Source organism: Zootoca vivipara, chromosome 4 (genome assembly GCF_963506605.1).
Source record: "Zootoca vivipara chromosome 4, rZooViv1.1, whole genome shotgun sequence".
Lineage (NCBI taxonomy): Eukaryota > Metazoa > Chordata > Lepidosauria > Squamata > Lacertidae > Zootoca > Zootoca vivipara.
Genome location: NC_083279.1, coordinates 35,193,619 through 35,218,979, shown reverse-complemented (window position 1 = coordinate 35,218,979; position 25,361 = coordinate 35,193,619). Strand labels below are relative to the sequence as shown.

At 41.1% G+C, this 25,361-nt stretch overlaps 1 protein-coding gene across 4 annotated transcripts in view; it reads right to left on the bottom strand.

Annotated features, from left to right (window-relative positions):
• The window catches only part of TBL1X (transducin beta like 1 X-linked), a 130,242-nt gene that overhangs the window by 29,425 nt on the left and 75,456 nt on the right, over positions 1 to 25,361 (bottom strand). For 3 of the 4 annotated variants that reach the window (XM_035115968.2, XM_060273485.1, XM_035115969.2), the window contains 2 exons: positions 19,093 to 19,200; positions 433 to 540 (listed from right to left, as the gene is read on the bottom strand). In XM_035115968.2, coding sequence (XP_034971859.1) covers positions 433 to 490 — 58 coding nt within the window. In that variant the 5' untranslated portion in view covers positions 491 to 540; positions 19,093 to 19,200. Of the gene's footprint in view, positions 1 to 432; positions 541 to 8,461; positions 11,292 to 19,092; positions 19,201 to 25,361 lie in introns of those variants that run through there. The other variant, XM_035115970.2, reaches the window with a different exon arrangement.

Below are 25,361 nucleotides of genomic sequence, written 5' to 3'. Positions count from 1 at the left end.
ACCATTTTTCTTTCAAGCTGAATTGTGGTGAAGGGGGTGATTTGTGGGGCGGGGGTCTTGCAGCTGGGGAGGGGAGAGTTGCAGCGCACATGGTGACCTCAACTGTTTTTCTTTCTGATTTGCAGATATGGAAACCAGTTTGGTATTTTCCTACACCTGAAAAGTGGTAAATAAATATTTATAATGAATACTAAGGGCAGGCTCGAACACTTATTTAGTGAAATGCAAAGTGCAAGATATATGCATTTTAGTTAACAGAAATGAACTGTAACGGTGGGGATAAATGCTACTATTTGTAAACTGTAAAATATAATTTATTGTTCATACCTCTAAATCTTGCTATGTAATCTGGCAACATTACAGTCAAAACTCTTTGCTAGAACATTCTCAAGGACATACAGCACGTTGCTCTTAAGGGGAAAAAAAAGTTACCTGACTCCTGAAGATAGCGATACACCAAGAAATTCACTTCATCACTGGTTATGCTCATCTTAGCCCCACCTCAATATGATGAGGTCTGCAAGAAGTGTGATCCACGCTCTGTTTAAAGAGGAAGAATGATAAAACACAGCTTTGGATTACAATCACCTAGTTGTTTTTATTTAAACATTCATTTCGATGGCCACATACTAAGGTATACATTAATTTACATCTTTATTACAGCCATAGTTCAAAATGAATTGACCATAGGAAAATCATCATCATCATCATCATTTACGGAGTTGGGACATCAGTTAACAGAAGTCTTGAAAGAGCTTTCCCCATTCATTGACAACCTCGTCGTCAGATTACTGCAATATATTGAGCTGAGTCTGGTACAGAACACAGTAGCTAGGTTTATCGTGGAGGAAAACTACTCTCAGTGCCACGAAAATATAAGGCCCTCTGCAGCTCAGAACCAGGTTACTTTAAAGACTGCCTTGTATACCCAATAGGTCACTGTGACAATATGCGAGAATCTCAACTGCAAGTTCCACAGTCATTCAGTGTGTGCCTGCCCCTGTTCTGCATTCGTGTTGAGATGCAGCAGACACCCACTATCAGCACTTTTCAGAAGCAACTGAAGACAGTTTTGATCTGACAGGCTTCTCCAACAGAATGAATGGGTTTTTGCCATAAGTGTCTATTTTGCATTTTTTTAAACACACACACAATACACTATACACACGCGCACACACTTGCTCTTTATAACTTTTTTGTTTTTTGCTATTTTCATTATGCATGGTGTCGAGGTGCTTGCACAGAATGTAATAATAACAACTTCGTATATAATTTTAGCACAGTGCTGCTCTCAGCGATTGCAAAGGACCTAAAGCCACCAGGCTCAGAGATGCAAAAGCACATGGCAGTGGAAAAGCTGCTGCAGCAAAACCCTGTCTAGGTTTTTCCAGCTCTCCAGCAATACAGATCCGCTTGACGCCCCCCCCCCCCCCCCGGCACCTACAATTCTAGCTCAACCATACTCTATGTTTAAACAGGTCAAGTAGGATGCCTCCCCCCCAATCCATTCCTATAAATTAGATTTGTGTCATAATGCATCATTAAAATCAAATGCAAACACTGGAGAACAAACAGGGAGGTCTATTTAGAACAAACCACTGAGGCAGAATGTCCTTTTGCCCATTTGGCAGCACAGTGCAGTAATTTGGGTCACACAGACCTTCATTGTTCTAACCCAACGTCAAAGCATTAAATAAGAGTTACTGACACCTTCCTTCACTGCAGAAACTACACGGTTGCCCCCAAAGTGTGGGGGGAAATGAAAGAACCCAAAGCAAAAAACCCTTATCTGGCACTGCTTCACCAGGTGAAGTAGCACTTAAGACAACACTTAAGGAATTATTTGGCAGTGAATATGTCATAAAAGTACAAACTGAGTAACTTAAATATAAGAACACCTATGGAAACAAGCGTTTATGACCAAATGTGCCTCTTTTTCAAAGAAAACATTGTGCATTAAAAATAAAAGGCCGTATTAGCTTTTAAACACATAAATATGCTTAGACAATGCATCAAGAGGCCACGTTTGTTTGCCTTTCAAGCTACAATACTTCTCACTACAGCAATTATTATTATTATTTAAATCTGGCAGCGTCAATATTTACAATGCCCCCTCTGCCCACTGGAAAGCATTAAATTGCATTAAACAAAAAATAAGAAAGGGCAGGTTATTAGCATCGTAGCTGGCCTCTCTTTCCCTTCGCAGCTAAGAGAGCCTTTGCTCCTTGAAACTGTGCTCAGCAATCCCTGTTGCTTAGAGTAGCATCTGCTGCTTTAAGTCAGCTATGCTCATCTACAGGTGTCCCCAGAAGTGAAGGTCATGCATGACTCTAGCAGATGTCCCTGCATTATTTATGTGAGCCGCTCTTCGGAGCTGTGCGGTGCTTTTATTTTACTGTCCTCCCATATTTCGTCAACAATTCAGATTGATTGCCCTCACCGACACTAACCCTATAGCTTAACGATTATGGCAAATTAAGACCCTTCTTCTAAGTGTTAATTTTATTTCCTGCAGTGATTTTTTCTTCATACAAAACCAACCTCCGTATTATTATTATTATTATTATTATTATTATTATTATTATTAGCTCTTGAGGAAAAGGCTTGGTTTCTTGTCCTCTGTTCCTCTTCCTTCAGATGATTTCCTAATTAAGGCTCAGCTTTCAAAAGCATTTAATACTCTTTTTTTTGGGAGGGGGAGGGAGTCTTAAAAGCACCTATCAGGAATATTCAGCAGTATAAGAAAGACACACATGATAAAACGATGGTGCAAAATGGGATCATTGTTTTATCTTAAAGCCCAGTCCTGCAGCTAGAGAAAAGAACTGTTTTGAACATGAAATACTGGCTGTCATACCACTGCAAGATCAGTGAGTCGTCAGCTAAGCAGGTTGCAACTAAGCAGTCAACCAGAAATAGCCACTGTGGCGCATGAGTCAATGCCAGGATCACAAAACACTGTTGCGCCACACAGAAATGGCATGTGGTGGACATGGAACATCTCACTCGTTCATCCTTTCTACAGGCATTTGTGTCACTATAGAACTATCACGACTGTATATAGCTTTGGAATCAGGGAGTTGATGCTTTTTCTTGTTGTTGAATTGCCCCAAGGTCATATTTAGCAAAACCTGAAACTCTTAAGACGCATCATGCATACAAATGCCTTGTAGCAGCTGGATGCTTCCATTGATTAAACAAACAAACTCATATTTATTTAAGTATTTTTATGCAGCGGTCTGGAACATTTCTGTTTAAAACAATAATTAAACTGCCAAAAATATCAACGAGTTACCATATTTCAGCCCACTGCAACATTCAGGGACCGGGCTACAAGATTCAAGAGTGGTTCCAATGTAATAATGTATATTCAGATAATGGTCACACAACGAACGCATGCAGATGGGCAAATCATATTGGAATGAGAGATCCATAAAATGGGTTTAGCCCAGTGGATCCTTCTATATTACCAACCCTGGAAAACTTACACTGAAAAACCCATTTGAAATTAGCATTCTTACGTATTCTTACGTATTTGTATTACGTATTAAGGGCTATGGATTCTAGTGTGCAGTCTGCAACAGATTTTCTGAGTAATTTCTGCCATGTTTGTTTAATCTCCGCCTGCTTGGTTCTAATTTATGACAGAGTGAGTTCAAACATATTTATTGAAAAGTTTTTGTGAACAGGAGATCATTGAATGACACCTTGACAGAGCATAGCTCAAAAAAACACTTCTCTCAGTACATAATACAGTACATAATACACACATCATTTTATTTGTATGTCACCTTTCCATAGTTAAATCCACGCTCAAGGCTTACAACATGAAAAAAAAGTAATTACAAACACACCAAAATTAGCCATAAACAATAAATAAAATATCAAAAGTATCAATAACAGGAACACACACACACACACCCCAAAAAAACCGCTAAACAATACACCGGCCCAAGACTCTGTTAAGCAGCCTCAGCTTTTGTAGCTGGAGTCAGTCAGCCAGAGCCCCGCCCTCCCAGGCCACCTGGAAAAAGGTCTCTCAGTATTATGAAGGCCAAGGGTTCAGCCATAAATGTGTGAGACTGCATGTAACACACTTACAGAACAATCCCATGTCGATGGCAACACAGGAACACACAAAATGTAACTTTCCAGCTGGTATATTTTACAGTTCTGAGTTTCAAACGGAGTGGTTTGCAGGCATGTATACAATGTCACGGTCAACCTTTGAAGAAGCTGTTCCCCACCTGTTGTCTGCCAGATGCTTAGGACTACAGACCCCGTCATCCCTGACAAATGGCCATGCAAGTAGAGGCTGATGGGAGTTGTAGTCCAAAACATTTGGAGCGCACCAGATTGTGGAAGGCATGTTTCTAAGTAGCTGCAGTTCCATGCGCTTGTGTCAAATACCTGTTTCAATAAACCATTTACACACAGTTTGCCAGTCAAGGAGCCATTCTATGGATGCCGACATGTTACATCAGAACTGGCTAAAGTGATGTGAATTCTATAACGAAGATATATTTTAAAGGGCAAATGTTATTTGTTTGTTTGTTTGTTTACGTTCTTAGGCACCTACCTCTAAAAATAGACTCAAGGCTATTTACAATACGAAATTAAAACAATATAAAATATGCAAGATTAAAACAGCCATACAACTGCACTGACAATTAGTGGGTGCATTTCTAAGAATGTATTACCACCTCCACCCCCACCCCCCAAATACCTATATCATAACCAAAACAGACATAAGGCAGAAGAAAAATGCCTGGGAGAGGTCAGTCTTTGCCCGTCACTGAAAAATATATTGACGTCGGCACCAAGAATATAGCTCTTAGTAACAATCCAAATATAGCTATTAGTAACAATATTAATTTACATGATCGATGGTTCTTTTTTATCTTGATTAGAATCCCTTTATTAATTAGATTAGAAGCCAAAGGAAAATCATTGTGTCTATAAAACCGCTTAAGTACACGAATCATAAATAACCTACATCCTTTTTTCTCCGTCTGTATTAGCATTCCAAACACCTACATCTCTGAATGCATTAATACATTTTGTCCTGAAGACAGTAAACAAGAATTTGCTTGGCATAAATAAACCACTCTGAATCTTCATACACACTGTTACTATGCAATTCTAAAAAAAACAAGGCTTTTTTGTTTGTTCCTTCCATCTACACTTCTGCAGGTGCCACAGGACCAACCGAATACAGACAACAAGAAGGATGGAGGAAACAGAGGGTGCCCTGGCTCACATGTCGTCATGTGATGGTAAGCTGTGCCTAAGTATGAATGTCCCAGGGAGGAGATGGCAGTTGATTAACTCCTTCTTGGTTGTTTTGCTGTTGTACAAAACCAAGTTGTGCAGTGGCTGAACAGGTCATCCAAAGTCAGGCTCGTAGTTTAGTTCTTAGCTACAGTATGTGGCTAAGGAAGAGAGAGCTTAATCACCAGTTCTGGTTCAGACAACACTCAGTGCAGTATGGCAACAAAAGGGACGAGCAAAACACCTGCAAGCTCCTTTCCAGGAAATCACATGTTCACACAGATCATGTGAACAGATTTCCCTGTGCATTCTGAGACCATCTTTTCTTTTCCATAATGGACACTTCAAGCATCTGTGCGCACAGTAATCTCGCATCTAATGCTTTGCATTTAAACAGCCCTTTTCCTTCAACATGCCTCATACTTTAAGCAAAAGAGTGTCTGAGTTTAGTTTTGTATAGTGTACCTTTGCTTCCGCTGTTATAGCACAGCCTGCTGGTATGATTTAAATTTACAAAGGAAGAACACAAACCTTGGCTAGGATTACTGGGAACAAGCTCTGAGCTTGCAACTAACTGGTTTGGAGGACTCACTCAAATCACAATTTGTCAGTTCAGATGTAGCTGCAAACTGTGATTTGATCAAACTAGAAAGTACAGTGGTACCTTGGTTTTCAAACGCAATCCATTCCGGAAAAACGTTCAGCTTCCGAAATGTTTGAAAATCGAGGCACAAAGGGCGGCCTGCAATTCCAATGGAAAAAATTGGGTGGGTGGGTGGACTCAGCGGAAGCCGTTCGACTTCCAAGGCGGGTTTGAAAACGGAAGCATTTACTTCCGGGTTTTCGGTGTTTGAAAACCGAAATGCTCGGCTTCCTGGATGCCCAAACAATAAAACAAACCCATTTTAAATTACAAATGCTTAATCTGTCTTTGAATTGCTAGAGCAAACTTAGTTTAGTGGACAATGCTGAAATATCCGTTCTGCAAAATTACGGCCTCAGGACTCTGATTGAATATGTAGAACTGGCAAAGCTGATGAGGAAGATCCGAAACCAGCGTGACGAGCTGTTTGAAAAGGACTGGAGTAAATTTATACAATATATGAGAGAACATTGTAAACATTTGAAAACGTTTGCAGGTTTGAGTTAAAATATTTTGTAATGTTAATTTTTGGAACTGGTTTGCAATTGTCAAGGTAAATTTTATAAGTATAGAAAGAAGGTAAATAAGTTGATATAGAAATGCTAAGATGAAAGTGAATATTTATGAAAGCCAGGGAGTGGGAGGAGGGGAAGCCAAGGCTCAGGATGAGCAAAGTTTCAGGTGATGGTAAGAATGGATTGTGACTATGGTAAAAAATGTAAACTTAATAAAAATTATTCAAAATAAAAATAAAAATTACAGCCTCAGGACTCTAGAGGAAGAGCTGCTCAACAACAACAAATTCGTAAAGACTCTTCTGACAAAATTATGAGAAATATTAAGAGTGCACAAGTTAGGGAGTTTGTTGAAATGCATTCTGATTTTGCTTCTCCAAAAACATTGATCATCTTTATTTGTCTGAATTCTACTTTGAATAATTTTGGCTACTGAAGACGGTAAGCATCACTGAGCCAGTACTTTGCTTCTTAAGCACATCACTAGACATAAATATGAAGGCCAAACATACCAATATCTTGGTACTATTTACAGGTAGGTAGCAGTGTTGGTCTGACGTAGTCGAAACAAAATAAAAAAAATCCTTCTAGTAGCACCTTAGAGACCAACTAAGTTTGTCATTGGTATGAGCTTTCGTGTGCATGCACACTTCTTCAGATATCTGAAGAAGGTGCTCTAAGGTGCTACTGGAAGGAATTTTTTTTATTTTGTTTCAACTACGTCAGACCAACACGGCTACCTTCCTGTAACTGCACAGCAAGACCATCGTTTTCATTCTTATATTTGTTCACCTCTTTCTCAAGCACACTGGGATGGATCTGGACTTCATAATACTTAGAGTAGACCCACTGAAATAAATGAAACTTAATTTAAACATTTAAAGTCCCACAGAGTTATAGCCAACTCAGTTCTACTCAAGAGTAGTGGCCCACCCAAATTAATGTGCCTAAGTTAGTAATGTATTTTATTTTCAACAGGTCAACTCTGATTAGAAAAAAACATTGCATACATTGGTTCAATCGGTCTATCCTAAGCACGACAAGGTCTGGATCCAATGCACACACTCCATTATCAACCATACAGTATACTGGGCTCCTAAAGCAAGTTTTGTAAAAATCTTCTTTAAAAACAACAACCACCACCCAGAATTCTATCTCCCCTAAAATCCTTTTAAGCCCTGCATTTTCAAGCTGTGCCCTATTTATAGAATCACCAGATGTTACATATTTTCCTGATCGCTTTCTGGAGGTGATGTAGGACATCTTTATTTTTATATAGGCCAGATGTTTGGTGGCAGGTTGTTTTTTAGCATTGGATTATTTTACCAATAGTTTCATTTTGAAAATATTGTTAGGTTTCCTGCGCCTATGGAATGCAGTACTGTAAATAAATGCAAAACAGAATAGCATTACCATATAGTCCTGGAACACAGAACTTAATTATTTTACATCCTGAAGTTACTTAAAGAATCACAGGCACTTCAAGCTAGTGTTTACTGCAATCCAATGTAGAGCTTACAGCCATGTGTTGGTATTTTGAATTCTTCCAGTTAATTAAAATTTCAAAAATTAAAGACAATAGGACAGGCACCCCCAAACTGCGGCCCTCCAGTTGTTTTGGCCTACAACTCCCATGATCCCTAGCTAACAGGACCAGTGGTCGGGGAAGATGGGAATTGTAGTCCAAAACATCTGGAGGGCCGAAGTTTGGGGATGCCTGCAATAGGAGGACCCGTGTACTCAAATTACCTGTCCGAATCTTTTAAGCGGAATAAAAAGAAAACCACAATTCTTTCTTTTGAGGTAACTGTGCAGCGGCAACACTGCTGAGAAGTGTGTTCTATGCCATTCCAAGATTAAGCACCACAGGACAAAGAATCACATTGATGTCTTATACATGTAAGGAACAGAAGTCCATTTATTGAAGAAAAGATGCAAATAAACTACCAGTCTTCTCTTTGCAACCCCTCACATATGCCCCTCACACACTTTCCAATTTCTATTGAAACATACAAAAAAATGTTTTACCCACCAAGCGAAGAAAAAAGTTCCTGCACTATACACGATATACATCAGTAGTCTTCAACCCCTGGGCCACGGACCGGTAGCGGTCCGTGGATCAATTGGTACCGGGCCGCCTAAGGTTCATTAAATACAATTAAATTAAAATTATTAAATCAAAACAATCTAAATAAGATATAAACAATAAACGCCCCCCCCTCAGCGGGCCACAGTAAAATTATCAAACGTTGACTGGTCCGCGGTGATAAAAAGGTTGGGGAGCACTGATATACATGATCTACTAACAGCAAATTCACTTTCCTAGAACAATTGGGAGGTATGAGCAGGTATGGAGGCTGGGAGAGAACCCTAAGGTTTCTGGAAATGCAAATAACCTGGGGGGGGAATTATCTGATTGTGAGGCAGGAGGACCCCCAAAACAACCCAATGAGGACTGAGCATTGTTAGTGAGCATGGGATACTGTTTTGCAGGGGAAGTACAGAAAACCAGGATGGTGGTAGTGGAATGGAGTATCCTGGCAAATGGCATAGCTGGGTAGCATTCTCAAGAAGAGCACAACGTTGTTGTTGTTTGCATGCAGGATCAGGAATAGTTTTTTTAAGGGCAGGACAAACTTGCAAGCCCCTTCTTACATGCTTACAGTGATCCAGTCCCATATAAACAGCCTCTTGAATCATGCAGGAAGCGTTTTTAAATTAATTTTAATTCCAAAATAGATTTTTCTGCGATTTCAAAATTACACCTAGCTGGGGTGTAAGTCCCTTTTTGAATAAATAACAATAAGCAACAACACCATGCTTCAGAGCAATTGGTATCCAACTCATACTCAAAGAGTACAGACACTGAAATTCAACAGACACTGCCTTGGTTCACCAGCTAAAACTTGCTGACAATTTTGTAACTTTTTGGTTGATCTGCCTGTCAATGTTTGGAATTTGCTTTATTCTGACAGACCAACACAGCTGCAAAGCTCTTATAAATAGACCAATTCATTTTAAAGCTTCGTTTTATTGGCTTTTTTGGGGGGGGGGTGTTCATTGCAAAACCATGAATTCTCAAACCAGTCAATTTCTCTTGCATTCTTCATAGTTGAAAGATAAAATACAGTAGCTAGGTGGCTTAAGTGTGTGTGTGTGTGTGTGTGTGTGTGTGTGTGTGTGTGTGTGTGTAATCTCTACCAACAGAAAGGGCTGCTATACTGTCCCTGGAATCAATGTTCCAGCTTAATAAGGCATTCGTCGTCGTCATCCCCCCTTTCTGCCTAGGCACAAAAAATTATGGGACTGGTGGGTCTTGAGAGAGCATATGCGGAAGCAGACATCTCTGCTTTTCAACTATACTGCACAAGCACACTATCTGTTCCAGAGAAGGCCCTCGCTCCAGAAAATCCAGCAAGGTCTGGGCAATCGGGTACAGGTAAATTATTTTTCATAAAATATCCTGGAGCATGATCTACAATTAAGCCTACTTTCCCCCTTCAAACCCCTTACCCCAAAGAAGCCTTTTGTTTGTTGGAAGAACACTCTGGTCCACATCCTTGTTTAAAGATAAAGAACCACAAGGAGAGAGAGCAGGAGCCTCGAAGTTGCCTAATAATAGCAAGCACCTGGGCAGCAGTCAGAGCAGGTGCAAAGGTCACCTGGCCATAGTCTTCCCCTTGTCATAGAATCATAGAGTTGGAAGGGACCATGAGGGTCATTCTAGTCCAACCTCCTGCAATGCAGGAATATGTAGCTGTCCCTTACGGGGACCACAGCTTGTGCAAGGCAACAAATGCACAGATTGCCTCTGTGCTTTAGAACAGTGCTTCTCGAACTACCTGATGTGGCAGAGCTGCAGGTGGCCTCTGAAGCATCCCGCCAAACCTGGTGGAGTCACCAGGTGGCTGTGGTGGAGTCACCAGGGATTAGCAGCTGATGTCTCACAGATGAACCCCCATCTGTGGACCACCACTTTGACTAGCCCTGCCCTAGTACCCTTTACAACCCACAGGCGTTTCACAGATAAGTGACATGAGTTTGCTCAAAGTATAGTATGACTGATTTATATTCCGCCATTTTAAGCCCAACGTCTGCCCAAGTAGACAGCCTTTGAGCAGCCAGTGGAGTTGTAGAAGGGAGATATGAATTGGCGACCCATAAATACAATACAATACAATACAATACAATACAATACAATACAATACAATACAATACAATACAATACAATACAATACAATACACAGGTGGGAAAGGTGGGAAAGCAGAGGGTGGAGGGGGCAGGAGAAACACTGGGAAAGTAAAAGAGAGAGAGATATCCTTCAAACTGGGCAGTTCATCAAAGGTTAAATAGTTCATCTATCTACACATTCTTCAAGTGAACTTTCAGTTGCTCACAGAAGGTGAGGGTGCCTTAAGGGCAATCCTATGCATGTCAGCAGTGGCCAGAGGATTGGAGAAGATCAGTCTACATCCCAATCCCAAAGTAGGGCAGGGCCAAAGAATGCTCCAACTACCGCACAATTGCGCTCATTTCACACACTAGCAAAGTTATGCTTAAAATTCTACAAGGCAGGCTTAAGCAGTATGTGGACCGAGAACTCCCAGAAGTGCAAGCTGGATTTCAAAGGGGCAGAGGAACCAGAGACCAAATTGCAAACATGCGCTGGCTTATGGAGAAAGCTAGAGAGTTCCGGAAAAAACATCTACTTCTGCTTCATTGACTACGCAAAAGCATTTGACTGTGTCGACCACAGCAAACTATGGCAAGTTCTTAAAGAAATGGGAGTGCTTGATTACCTCATCAGTCTCCTGAGAAATCTCTATGTGGGACAAGAAGCTACAGTTAGAACTGAATATGGAATAACTGATTGGTTCAAAATTGGGAAAGGAGTACAACAAGGTTGTATATTGTCTCCCTGCTTATTTAACTTATATGCAGAATTCATCATGCGAAAGGCTGGACTGGATGAATCCCAAGCCGGAATTAAGATTGCCGGAAGAAATATCAACAACCTCAGATATGCTGATGACACAACCTTGATGACAGAAAGTGAGGAGGAATTAAAGAACCTTTTAATGAGGGTGAAAGAGGAGAGTGCAAAAATATGGTCTGAAGCTCAACATCAAAAAAACCAAGATCATGGCCACTGGTCCCGTCACCTCCTGGTAAATAGAAAGGGAAGAAATGGAGGTAGTGAGAGATTTTACTTTCTTGGGTTCCATGATCACTGCAGATGGTGACAGCAGTCAAGAAATTAAAAGACACCTGCTTCTTGGGGGGAAAGCAATGACAAACCTAGACAGCATCTTAAAAAGCAGAGACATCACCTTGCCGACAAAGGTCCATATAGTTAAAGCTATGGTTTTCCCAGTAGTGATGTATGGAAGTGAGAGCTGGACCATAAAGAAGGCTGATCGCCAAAGAATTGATGCTTTTGAATTATGGTGCTGGAGGAGACTCTTGAGAGTCCCATGGATTGCAAGAAGATCAAACCTATCCATTCTGAAGGAAATCAGCCCTGAGTGCTCACTGGAAGGACAGATCGTGAAGCTGAGGCTCCAATACTTTGGCCACCTCATGAGAAGAGAAGACTCCCTGGAAAAGACTCTGATGCTGGGAAAGATTGAGGGCACAAGGAGAAGGGGATGACAGAGGACAAGATGGTTGGACAGTGTTCTCGAAGCTACCAACATGAGTTTGACCAAACTGCGGGAGGCAGTGGAAGACAAGAATGCCTGGTGTGCTCTGGTCTATGGGGTCACGAAGAGTCAGACACAACTAAACGACTAAACAACAACAACAACATGCATGTTTACTCAGAAGTAAGTCCTACCGACTTAAGCAGTGCTGAGTGTGCGTAGGATTGCACCGTACAATTTACTTAAGAAAAATAGGGTGCCTTAGCTGCCAGCAATTTGAGAAACGCTGCCATAGATATTACTGGTATACAACCCCACCCTCCTTTCCCCCTCCTACACTTAAAACCTATTAGTTTGCTTGGTTTACTTTTCAGTCCTCAGCTGGTTTTCTTAATGACATCAGCCTCCAGCATTTAAGGTCTGAAAGCACAAGTGGATCTTTTCCAATTCCCTTGGCTCCACAGTGAAAAGGGTTTTTTGCTGTATTGATCTTTTCTTCATGGCACTTTGCTGAGAAAAAACAACAACAGCCCTCTTAATTAGTGTGATTGTGTTGTATTCTACTTCGTGACCTACTTTTCTAAGACACAAGAACTTCAGTGAGCCTTTTTTCTTTTCTTTAAAAAAATTAAACCCTGAGCGTTAAAAGTTTTTTTAAAAAAATTATTTACACATTATCCTAAGTAATCAAGAGCAAAGGGAAAAGGAAGTATGAAAATAGCTTTAGGACTTAAAACGATCCAAGTTAAAATAAACAAGGAAGATTAGCGGCATTAAGAACACAATTATTTGTGAAGCTGGCTTTAGACAGTGTTCCTATAGTGGACGGATATGTGGAAATTACAGTGGCTACATTCATGCAATAACCTATTCACATACACTTATGAATTGAGCCCACATACTTTAATTATCTGGTTTATAAAGCAACTAAAGCTGACAAATTTAAAACTAAAAAATAAAGGCTTCCTGGATTAGGGCCACCATAGCATTCGGCAGGTCAAGGGTAGAGCAAGGAAAGCCCAGTTTCACTCCATGAAATCTTAATGTGTTATTACCGCAAGCAGACTTGCAGATATAAGCCCTTTTAAGTATTATGAATTCCGCCCTTGAGTTCACAATTTGTTTTTAATGTCTGCTGTTTCATTATGTTTTTATATATGCTGAAAGCTTCCCAGAGTGGCTGGGGTGGTATTATTATTATTATTATTATTATTATTATTATTATTATTATTATGCATAAAAAGGTGTGAAAGGTGTGTTAAGAAACCTCTATATACTGAAGCAACAAGAATGTGGAGCGCAAACTTATGGCAACTGAGCAGCATGCTTAACACCCATAAAGGTAAAGGGTAAAGGGACCCCTGACAGTTAAGTCCAGTCGCGAACGACTCTGGGGTTGCGGAGCTCACCTCGCTTTACAGGCGAAGGGAGCCGGCGTTTGTCCGCTCCACAAACAGTGTTTCCAGGTCATGTGGCCAGCATGACTAAGCCGCTTCTGGCACAATGGAACACTGACACCAGAGCAGTGCATGGAAACCCCATTTACCTTTCCGCTATTTACCTATTTATCTACTTGCACTTTTACGTGCTTTCGAACTCCTAGGTTAGCAGGAGCTGGGACCGAGCAACGGGAGCTCACCCCGTCGCGGGGATTTGAACCGCCGAACTTTTGATCGGCAAGCCCAAGGCTCAGTGCTTTAGACCACAGCGCCACCCGTGTTCCGCTTAACACCCATAAAGGTTAAGGTAAAGGGACCCCTGACCATTAGGTCCAGTCGTGACCGACTCTGGGGTTGCGGCACTCATCTCACGTTATTGGCCGAGGGAGCCAGCATACAGCTTCCAGGTCATGTGGCCAGCTTGACAAAGCCGCTTCTGGCGAACCAGAGCAGCACACGGAAATGCCATTTACCTTCCCGCAGGAACGGTACCTATTTATCTACTTGCACTTTTACGTGCTTTCGACCTGCTAGGTTGGCAGGAGCTGGGACCAAACAACGGGAGCTCACCCCGTCACAGGGATTTGAACCGCCGACCTTCTGATCGGCAAGCCCTAGGCTTTGTGGTTTAACCCAAAGTGCCACCCGCGTCCCTACTTCTCTGCACCCATACTTCTCTGCAAATGTTCCCTAGGCCATCTCCCCCTTACTTTTGAGTTTTGAAACTTGGGGTGGGGGTGGGGTGGCAATGAAAAACAGCCCAATAGAGTACTTGAAAGGGAGAACTGCCATGGATTCAGGTAGAAGTCAAGGGAGAAACAGGTCCCTGTGCATATCAAATTAAGAAGAAAATGGCCTTTATGGGAATATGTACTTGTCAACATACTTGTCACCCAAGGAGAACAAAATATGTTTTATGAGAAATTATTTTGTTCTATTAAGTCAGTCAATAGGTTTGATTGGCTTCCTTCATCAACCCATGCAGCTTTATGGTGTGATATTACAGGCTGGCTGAATTTCCCCCTTTCTCTTTATGCTTGACTAGCTGATTACTTCTATGACAATTCCCTGATTGCTCTACTTTGTATTGTATATTTGTGGGTTGTATACTTGCAGAGATTCATGGGTTGAATATTTGTGGGAGTTTTTCTGTTCTTTATTTGTTGATGTAAGCAAATGTGTAGGTGTTTATGCCCCAAGTTTTATTGTTTCTTGGCTTATTTTTGTTTGATATGGAAAGGCTTAATAAACTGCTCTTCAAACTTTTTTTAAAAAATGAACAAATCACACACATGCACCAATTTTAAGTCCTTGTCTTTTAGAGTGCACCACACCTCGATAACTCTCCTTGGAAAACATATCAATCATATATTGAGCTCAAAGTGTAGTGGGATGTCGGCTGGATCTGCAATTATTCCATTTCAGGTGTACATAATGGTGTCTGATATAACCATTTTACTTCTTTTCACAACTTCCAAAAGCCTCCCACTTTGGGCACCAATCCTCCATCCTTCCTTTCACTACATTATCATTTGTTTTCCTTCTCTCCTACAGGTTCTATCATCGCAGCAGCTTCTGAAACAGCCAACGTAAACCCACTAAAGAACACACATACACCCTGCTCAAGGGAATACCACAATCATGCGATCTTTTTTCCTCAGAACTGAGAGCCTGTCAGGTTCATATTAGACTTCAATGCATTTGTTAATGGATCCAGTTAAAAATTAAAGCATCATGTCTCCTTCAAAATAAGGAAACGCAGGGCAGCTGTAACCAAAACGCAAAGCAAATGTCAAGCAGAAAGCAAGCGCTTAACTCTTATTATCTTTTCATTGTTAGCAATAAATGGAATATCATTATGAGTCGCACCAAATTGCAAAGCCTGCTCCAGTCTTCACCATCTCATCTTGTGCCAAGAAAGCACAGCATACAATAATATAATTTATCAATAATGTTACTATGTAAGCACAGCTTTAAAAAATATTCTGCTAACCCATATGTCATACAGCATTTGGGACGACTAGAAACATTTAACCCATATGTACAGGCACAGTTAATATCAACTGCCCTTGATATCCTCAATCTGCCATGCAGCCTTGAGGAATCTTGTGCGTCTTTTATGACAGCTGCAGAGTAAGGGGAGGGCATAAAGATGCAGCTGTCCTCTTTGCCTTTAAACCGAACTGTGTCACCTGTTAATTAGCACGGCGGGTGGCAGACATGCTCTGGGCAAAGGGATCAAGAACTAGGTAATCAGATGGATTGATCTCTGAACTGAGCCTCTCATTACGGAGTGCAAAATATACAGGAGAATTGCAGGTGGGCAGAGGAAGAGGAGTGGGAAACAAACAAACCAGGGTTTCCTGCATCCAGATTTTTATGCAATGCATGCCCATGCAAAAGGTATTCTCCACTCCCTTCTGCAGTGCACAACTCTTGCTCTACCCATAAAAAGACTCAGTAGAGGCTTGGTGAGTGGTGCAGGAGATAACATGGACCCAGATTCCTATTGCCTAAACAGACACCATTAAGTGTTGGACTTTTTGTCTCAATCTCTCACGCAGATTCATTTTTTAAAAAATAAGGCAATTTCTGGCAAAAGAGTCACAATAATGGAACCTGGCGGTTTGAATTGGGCGAGTATTTCACAGTTGCGACACTACCACTGAAGAGACGCAAATCTCTTATGCTTACTTGCCAGATATTCCACAATGGCACCAACAGCAAGATGACCAACATCTCAATTCCTGGGCAGGCTTATATGGGAGCAAGCAGTCCCTAAGATGACCCGGCCCTAAGCTATTTAAGGCTTTATAGGCTAGAACCAACACATCAAAGCCAGCAGAGCTGAAATAAGACCCAAGTAATAAGCTCTGACCTGCAACAACTATAGATAAACATCTGGCCACCATATTTTGGACCGACTGGAGCTTTTAGGCTGTGTTCAAAGGGACGCAGGTGGCACTGTGGGTTAAACCACAGAGCCTAGGCCTTGTTGATCAGAAGGTCAGTGGTTCGAATCCCTGCGATGGGGTGAGCTCCCGTTGCTTGGTCCCAGCTCCTGCCAACCTAGCAGTTCGAAAGCACGTTAAAGTGCAAGTAGATAAATAGGTACCGCTCCAAGCGGGAAGGTAAACGGCGTTTCTGTGTGCTGCTCTGGTTCGCCAGAAGCGGCTTTGTCATGCTGGCCACATGACCTGGAAGCTGTACGTCGGCTCCCTCGGCCAATGACGCGAGATGAGTGTCGCAACCCCAGAGTCGGTCACGACTGGACCTAATGGTCAGGGGTCCCTTTACCTTTAATAAGCTCTGACTTGCAACAGCTATAGACAAACATCTGGCCGCCATATTTTGGAGTGACAAGCTTTTAGGCTGTGTTCAAATGGTAGCCCTACTCAGACTTCATTGCAATAATAAAGTCTGGAAGTAACCAAAGAATGAGTGATTGAAGCCAAATTTGCCTTCTTTAATAAGTGGAGGCCCTCATTTTTAGAACAGTGCAGCAGGTGAATCCCAATGCATGTGAAAGGCATTGCACAATCCTCCAGTGCAGCTGCTCCCAATTGCACAACATCAACTCTCAAACTTCTTGTGATGACATTGCATTGGATCTCACTGGTTCATGGAAGATGGAAGCGTTTTTCACAAATAAACTGGCATGGTGACTTGTTTTTCTCATTACAGAGGGGGTTAGTGTGATACCGGTATTTGATCTCCAAATGAGGCCGCTCTTCATGTGTAGTCAGTCACCTTCAGTGGTTAAGCAAAGTGCCACTGGAGATAAGACCTTTCGGTGATCAAACTCCATTTATGGAATGCCTTCTTCAGACATGTAAGAGAGACACTCCAAGTTATCAATATACAGGCACCAAGTTAAAGTCTTCTAATTATTGGTTCACTGTCTGCTTTTCTTTTCCATTTTGAATATCTTACTGCTTCTGTTGCTAATCTATGACTTTTATTATGTCAGTTTATTGTTTTTATTATGTTACCCATTTTATTGCTTTTTGTCTGCTGCTGATGTTTTTCTGTATCATCATCATCATCTTATTATATTTATTGTTTTAGAATGGTTGTTTAATCTTTTTTTAAAGGTCAAAAGGAAGCATGCACAATTAAAATAAATAAATATTACTCGTCCAACAACTTTTAGAAGTGAACTTGAATTGAGGTGGCTTTTTGTTTTTAAGAAAATGGAGTTTTCTTAAGGTGAGTAAACATCCAAAGGATAAAAATTCGGAAAATATACATAATTTTCTTCCAAAGAGCATATCACCAGGGTTAAAAATACAATCAATAAATAAGCATTCCCTGCTACAGGATGACTTAGAAAATGAAGTCCTGTGTACAAGTCTATAGTGTCATTTAAAGGGTACAGATTCCAAAATGGCACCTGTTTGGGATTCTGCAACTTTGACTCTCCACCTACTGAAGTGATTCTGAGCTCACTGATTCAGCAGTGCTGCAGAGTTCAGGTACTCTGACTTGAGGGCCATGCGTGTTCATTATTATAAATGTTGTGCTAACTTGTTATTCAAGAGAATCATTTTCCATGTGACTCAGTCCTGGATCAGTGCTGTGGAAGTAGCATACAGTAAACTAGCAAAAGAGGGGGAAGTTGTATGAACCTGGATAGCTTTGAGAAGGGTTATTTTATTAATGTTTAATAATCCACTTTGAACTGAGAAAGAGAACACAAATGCAAATTATCTCTCCATTATCTCTCTGTAACACTGTAAACAGCAATCTTCCATATGTCATATATTATAAATTTCTCTAGGCATCTTCTGATCAAAGCAATTTAGAATATTATCCTTCCCCACCCCACCCCATTTATTGTACCAGAACATGGTATTTATCAAATTATACAAATCAATCTGTTTTTTAACAAGGCATTTAACTGAAGAAAAAGAAAGCGTAAGCTAATTTAGGCTTCAGTTGAATTAGCTTGTTAACGCAGGAAAATCCCACTTAATGTTATGGTCTAAAGGCAGATTTGACATAGGAAAGCAACAAACATCAACATCTGGTTGGTGCATAGGGGATCCAGGAACCATAACTTCACTTGAACTGTGATATTTCCTAGGCACCATGAAAAACATGTTTCTTATTTATTTTCTGGAGTACTCCTTATGAGAGGTTTGAAGCTGGTTTATTTTTACCATAGTTTGTTGCTTCATATGAAAACAAGAAGCAATGGTTAAGCAAAAACAGAAACGAAAGCTTCTTAACTCCGCTCAGCTGCAAGAGGAGGAGCGAGAAGCATGTGAGTAGTAAGAAGGTTACTGTGACAATTATTTAACACCAACCATGCTGCAGATGCAAGAGAAGAACATTTATTGGTGGAATATTTGTGATTATCCCAGTAATATAACTATTCACCTCCACTAGTCTTGCCACTTAAAAACAATTAAGGTGGTTTCTGTTTTTCTAATAATCTCAGAAATGGCAATTGTTATAATCTAGCATTTGTAAAACACTTAGATAAGGAATCAAAATGCTATGTTTCCTTTATTATGGAATAGATGTAGAAATTACTTTATTTCAGATAGATATCCAGTTCTTTAATTGTTTGAATTACCTGGTCCTGAGACCTCTGAGCTGTTGAAAACTGCTTCTTGCAGGCTGCTGAGAAGAGGTTGGGGGTTTGAGCTACCATGGAGATCTCTACATTCGACAATGGAGAAATCTAGAATGAGAGGATGCCATGGTTAATGAGATCAAGTTTGTACAGAAAGATAAGAGCATGCATGTCCCCTGCTCCAGTTTATTACCCATTACCAACATCATGTGATTGCCGCCCTAAGGGATAACCTAGTACATTCATATGTTCTGCTAAAAAGAGGCATCATGGCTACTGTTATGTAAACACTTGAACACAGAGAAGTTGTGAGACACGCCCGATCACTCTGGTCCCTTTCTTATGTGTAGAAGCTGTTGGAGAATAGCTGAGCTCTGCATCACCTGGGGAAAGCTGAGAAGTATGGCATACTCCTTCGGAGTCCTGGCTGGGATACCTCCCTACACCAGCGTTACTTCTCCAGGAAACTAAGACAATACTAGAGTGGACAGAAACTACAGTGTGGGTACCTCTGATGTAGCCCAGGGTCATAGCTGCCAAGTTATCCCTTTTTTTAAGGGATTTTCCCTTATGCTGAATAGGCTTCCTCGTGAGAAAAGGGAAAACTTGGCAGCTATGCCCAGGGTGCAGGCGCTCCATAGCTCATATCTAAGAGGAAAATGACACAGCTCAATATTACAGGATATGCTTTCTATCCAAAAAGTCCCTACATTAAATCCACAGGCTTTCCAATTGAGAGAAACGAATGTAGCAAATTTAGGAATAATCTGTACCCAAGTCCTGCTGGGAGTGGAAAGTTCTGGAATTGATAGATCGGTGATCTGATATTATATAATAATATATTATATATTATCAGATAATATATTAAGACCAGGTGTAGTCTGAGAACAAATAATGCAGCCATTTGCTGAACATAGCTGCCAAGTTATCCCTTTTTTTAAAGGGAAATTCCCTTATGCTGAATAGGCTTCCTCGTAAGAAAAGTGAAAACTTGGCAGCTATGTATGCTGAAGCTAAGCAGGTCTGGGGTCTAATCAGTGTCTGGATGGGGTACCACACCAAACCCCATGTATATTGCCTTGAGTTCCATGAAGACAGAAAGGTGGGCTTCGAATGTAGCCATAACTCTCCAGCCGTTTTTCCACACTAATCTTAAATGATTTTATTTTAATGGAATGGTTTGCTGAAAGTGCCTTAAAGTCACATGTGCAGAAGCCTTGCAGTACAATCCTATGCCTGCCTGCAGGAAAGTTGAGTCCCACTGAATTTAATGGGGCTCACTTCCAAGTGTGCACCGAGGCATAAAAAATAAGTTCACATCTCAGAGTAAATACTATGAATAAGTCAGTCTCTATTACTTTTTTATTTTTACAGCATGTTATCTTTTTAAAAAGTTATTAAAAACAACAACAAAATACAAATATATATAACTGTTGGATGCAGCTGTGATATCTAACAGGTATTGTATGGTTGTACATTTAATTGTCTGAAAAAAGCTTGCATCTAATGGGAAATTACCATAAATTCTTGTTATCTTCTATCATTGTAATATTTCAACAGCTTATTATTTTATTTAAATTGCTTTAAAAATAAATAATCATTTTGAATTAAGTTCCACTCCACATTACACTATGCATGTGCATTATTACAGTAAAATGTGGTAGAGTATCCCTGGTAGGCATGTGTGAGGCTGAGGAAGTTGAAAAGGAAACAAAAAGCCAGAGAACCAGGAAATTACCTGTAGCAATTGGCTATTTCTTTCTACCCCTTTTATATCTACACCTTCCTTTTTAAAGATTCCTTTCCCACTTCCCCTTGACTTTCCATTCTCCTCTTTTAACAAGTCAGTGTTCTGTGAACAGTTGCATAGCTGCCAAGTTTTCCCTTTTCTCGCGAGGAAGCCTATTCAGCATAATGGAAAATCCCTTTAAAAAAGGGATAACTTGGCAGCTATGCAGTTGAGCACGTGCGGAACTCATTGGAGTGTTTTTGGTTTATTCTGCCCCCTCCCCCTTGAAGACTTTCCCCACTTCTGCAAACCTCAGTGTTTCTCAGCATCTGCTGAGACCTCCCTTTTTGTCCATTTTGGTTCCATAAGTGTGAGCATTCTTGGAGGCAACAACAAAGCAACAACTCCTTCACATAAGTAGAACATCGTTAACCTTTTATATTTCCTTCCATTGCCAAATGAAAAAAAACCATAATTGCTGTTCTGGAAACACTTCAAATGTACTAGATAATACAACAAATCATGAAGATGTCTTATGATCATACAAACCTAGGAGCTGATTCATGGCACACAGAAGTGGTTATTAGGGAATAAGGTAGCAATCAGATGGGTGGGTAGAGATAATCTTCTACAGGCTGCCCATCCCTGGAAGGGAAGGGCCCTCAGAACATTAACCACCAGCACAGGTGATTTAATGCTAACTGGGACCTTTTCAGTTTAGTGGGAGAGAAACACACACACACACACACACACACACACACACACACACACACACACACACTCCAACCTGTATGGGGATGCAGATTTCAGTTCCTAAAAACAGGGAGAGGTGTGCCAATTTGCAAAATTCATAAAACAAATGTTTTGTATTCTTTCGAAATGATGAACAGCTTTAATATTCACAAATGTTCCCCAAAGGATAACCTCCAATTCTTCCATGAATATCACAGTCCGTAGCAAACGGCAGCGTTTTCATCTATAAACATGCCGTGAAGCTGAAAAAAATTGAGGCCACGATGTTTTCCAAAAGAAGAAGAAAGAAAGATGTTTTGAGGCCAGAAGACAGGCACACAAAGAGATCTGTGAGCAAAGCACTACACAGCTGCATTGTGATTTTTCCATCCAAGAACACATGGCATTGCGATGGCTGCTTCCAATAACCATCTACAAACTCATTACCAACCAGGATAAAATCTGCACAGTATCTGTACCAGTTTCCATTCACACTGCATTTTCCCGCTAAATCTGACAGGCTAAATATTACCTCATAGAGAAATGTATTGGCAACTTGACACCTTTGCTCCAGCAGCAGCCTATCCCATCCTGTCTAGATAACTCCAACAACAGCCGGAGGCCAGAAACAAATGTGTGCTACCCTACCATCTGACGCGCCTTCTTTTTCTCCAGTTACTTTACCAGATATGAAATCACCTGTTCCCTTGCTCTTGTTCCCATTTTTTTTATTAAAAAATATCTATTGGCCCATCGATTCTCCCTTCTGTACTGCACACACTTTCTTCCAGTTCCTTCCCTTTAAGTCAGTGCTCTTTTATTAAAAAAATAATAATGATACTGCCTCTTTTCTTTTTTGGGGGAAGGGGCAGCTATTGACCTTTTTATTCTTTTTGCATGCCTTATTTCTACCAGTTCTGTTCTAGGCCACTTGCAATCTGTTTTCCCCAACCCTCCTGTTTTAATTCAAATGAGAATCCTTTGTTAATTTCAATTATATCCTTGTAGCTGAATCATAGGGTGTTTTATCTGTGCTTCTTAGAGGATGACTCGGCCTTTGGCACAGCCTTTATACTTATGCTCTTTATACTTATGCCTTTTTTAGCTTTTCAGTTATTGTTTTATCATTGAAGTGATTTCGTTTTTGAATCTTACTTCAATAGGAATTACTTACGGAGCAGCAACAAGCCCCCTTCCCCTTGTGTTCTTCTTATGGCCCCCGTTATCTGTTTATCATTGCCACCTTGATGGAGATGCTACAACTATACTGTTCTTTTATAATTCTCCTTCTCTTACCCTCACCTCTGCTTCTTTTTCTGCTGTGTGGGTGAAAGACCATTTTCTCGAAGTAATTACACAAAGCTTCTGTTGACATTCCTGCTTTTCAGTCTTTTCCCAACATCACCTCTTTCTTTTTCTGTTTCTGATAATGTTGCTGTTTGCAACAGATCCCTGTGGGAAGCCTACAGCAGGCATCCCCAAACTGCGGCCCTCCAGATGTTTTGGCCTACAACTCCCATGATCCCTAGCTAACAGGACCAGTGGTCGGGGATGATGGGAATTGTAGTCCAAAACATCTGGAGGGCCGAAGTTTGGGGATGCCTGGCCTACAGGAAAGACCTGAGCACATCAGCACACTCTCCTCCTGTGCTTTCCAGCAGCTGGTATTCAGAAGCTTACTGTCTCCAACTATATGTAGACGAAATGTAGTCATCATGGTTTGTTGTTGTTTAGTCGTGTCCGACTCTTTGTGACCCCATGGACCAGAGCACGCCAGGCACTCCTGTTTTCCACTGCCTCCCACAGTTTGGTTCGAGAACACTGTCCAACCATCTCGTCCTCCGTCGTCCCCTTCTCCTAGTGCCCTCCATCTTTCCCAACATCAGGGTCTTTTCCAGGGAGTCTTCTCTTCTCATGAGATAGCCATAGTATTGGAGCCTCAGCTTCAGGATCTGTCCTTCCAGTGAGCACTCGTGGCTGATTTCCTTAAGAATGGTTTGATCTTCTTGCAGTCCATGGGACTCTCAAGAGTCTCCTCCAGCACCAGAATTCAAAAGCATCAATCCTTTGGCGATCAGCCTTCTTTATAGTCCAGCTCTCACTTCCATACATCACTACTGGGAAAACCATAGCTTTAACTATATGGACCTTTGTTGGCACAGTGATGTCTCTGCTTTTTAAGATGTTGTCTAGGTTTGTCATTGCTTTTCTCCCAAGAAGCAAGCATCTTTTAATTTCGTGACTGCTGTCACCATCTGCAGTGATCAAGGAGCCCAGGAAAGTAAAATCTCTCACTGCCTCCATTTCTTCCCCTTCTATTTGCCAGGAGGTGATGGGACCAGTGGCCATGATCTTGGTTTTTTTGATGTTGAGCTTCAGACCATATTTTGCGCTCTCCTCTTTCACCCTCATTAAAAGGTTCTTTAATTCCTCCTCACTTTCTGCCATCAAGGTTGTGTCATCTGCATATCTGAGGTTGTTGATATTTCTTCCGGCAATCTTAATTCCAGCTAGGGATTCATCTAGTCCAGCCTTTCGCATGATGAATTCTGCATATAAATTAAATAAGCAGGGAGACAATATACAACCTTGTCGTACTCCTTTCCCAATTTTGAACCATGGACAAAACTCCATGGACTCCATGGAACAGTCATCATGGTTAGCATCCTCCATTAAAGGGACTGTGGTCTAAACTACGAGCCTCTTGGGTTTGCCAATCAGAAGGTCGGAGGTACGAATCCCCACAACAAGGTGAGCTCCCATTGCTCTGTTCCAGCTCCTGCTAACCTAGCATTTTGAAAGCATGCCAGTGCAAGTAGATAAATAGGTACCACTGCAGCCGGAAGATAAATGGCATTTCCGTGCACTCAGGTCTCCGTCACGGTGTTCCGTTGTGCCAGAAGGTGTTTAGTCATGCTGACCACACGATCTAGAAAGCTGTCTGTGGACAAACGCCGGCTCCCTTGGCCTGAAAGTGAGATGAGCGCTGCAACCCCATAGTCACCTTTGACTGGACTTAACTGTCCAGGGGTCTTTTACCTTAACTTTTTTATCCTCCATTAATCTATCTAACCCTCTTTTACAGTCATCTTAGTTGGTGGGCATCAATACATATTATGGCAGCACATTCCACAGTTGAACTACGCATTGTGTGAATTTTGTTCTTTTGCCTGCCTTGAAGCTTCCAACATTAAACATCGCTTGAAAGCCCCAAGTTATAGAGAAGGAGAAGTTTCTCTCTATCTTCTTCGCCTGCCACCATGCAGATTCCTATACTTATCTATCAAGTCCTGCCTTGCTCACCATTTTTCTAAACTAAAAAATAAATAAAAGTGCCCAAACCTTTCCTCACAGAGAAGCTCCAGCCCCTCAATAATTTTGATGGCCCTTTACAGACCGTTCTACAACAGACATTTTGAGGTGTGGATACCAGAATTGTACACAGTACTCACCAAGATTTGTAGAATAACATTATGCTATTGGCACTCCCCTTGTAATGATTCCTAGAACAGAATTTGCTTTTTTTCCCCACAGCAGCGACACAATGGATCAACATCATCTTCAAGTAGACATACTACAACCCTCATACCTAGTCAGTCACTGCCAGTTCAGACCCCATGAGTGTATACTGTGGATTTTTCTTGCCTCAACATACCACACTTCACACTTGCCCTGGACAATTTGCTATTATCAGCAAACCCACTGTCATCTGGGCACCAGGTAGTACAGGCTCCGACAATAAAAAGCCTAGTTTTGAAGCCAGTGGCTTGCTGCCATAGGCCCAAGCCAGCAGTATATATACCAGTAG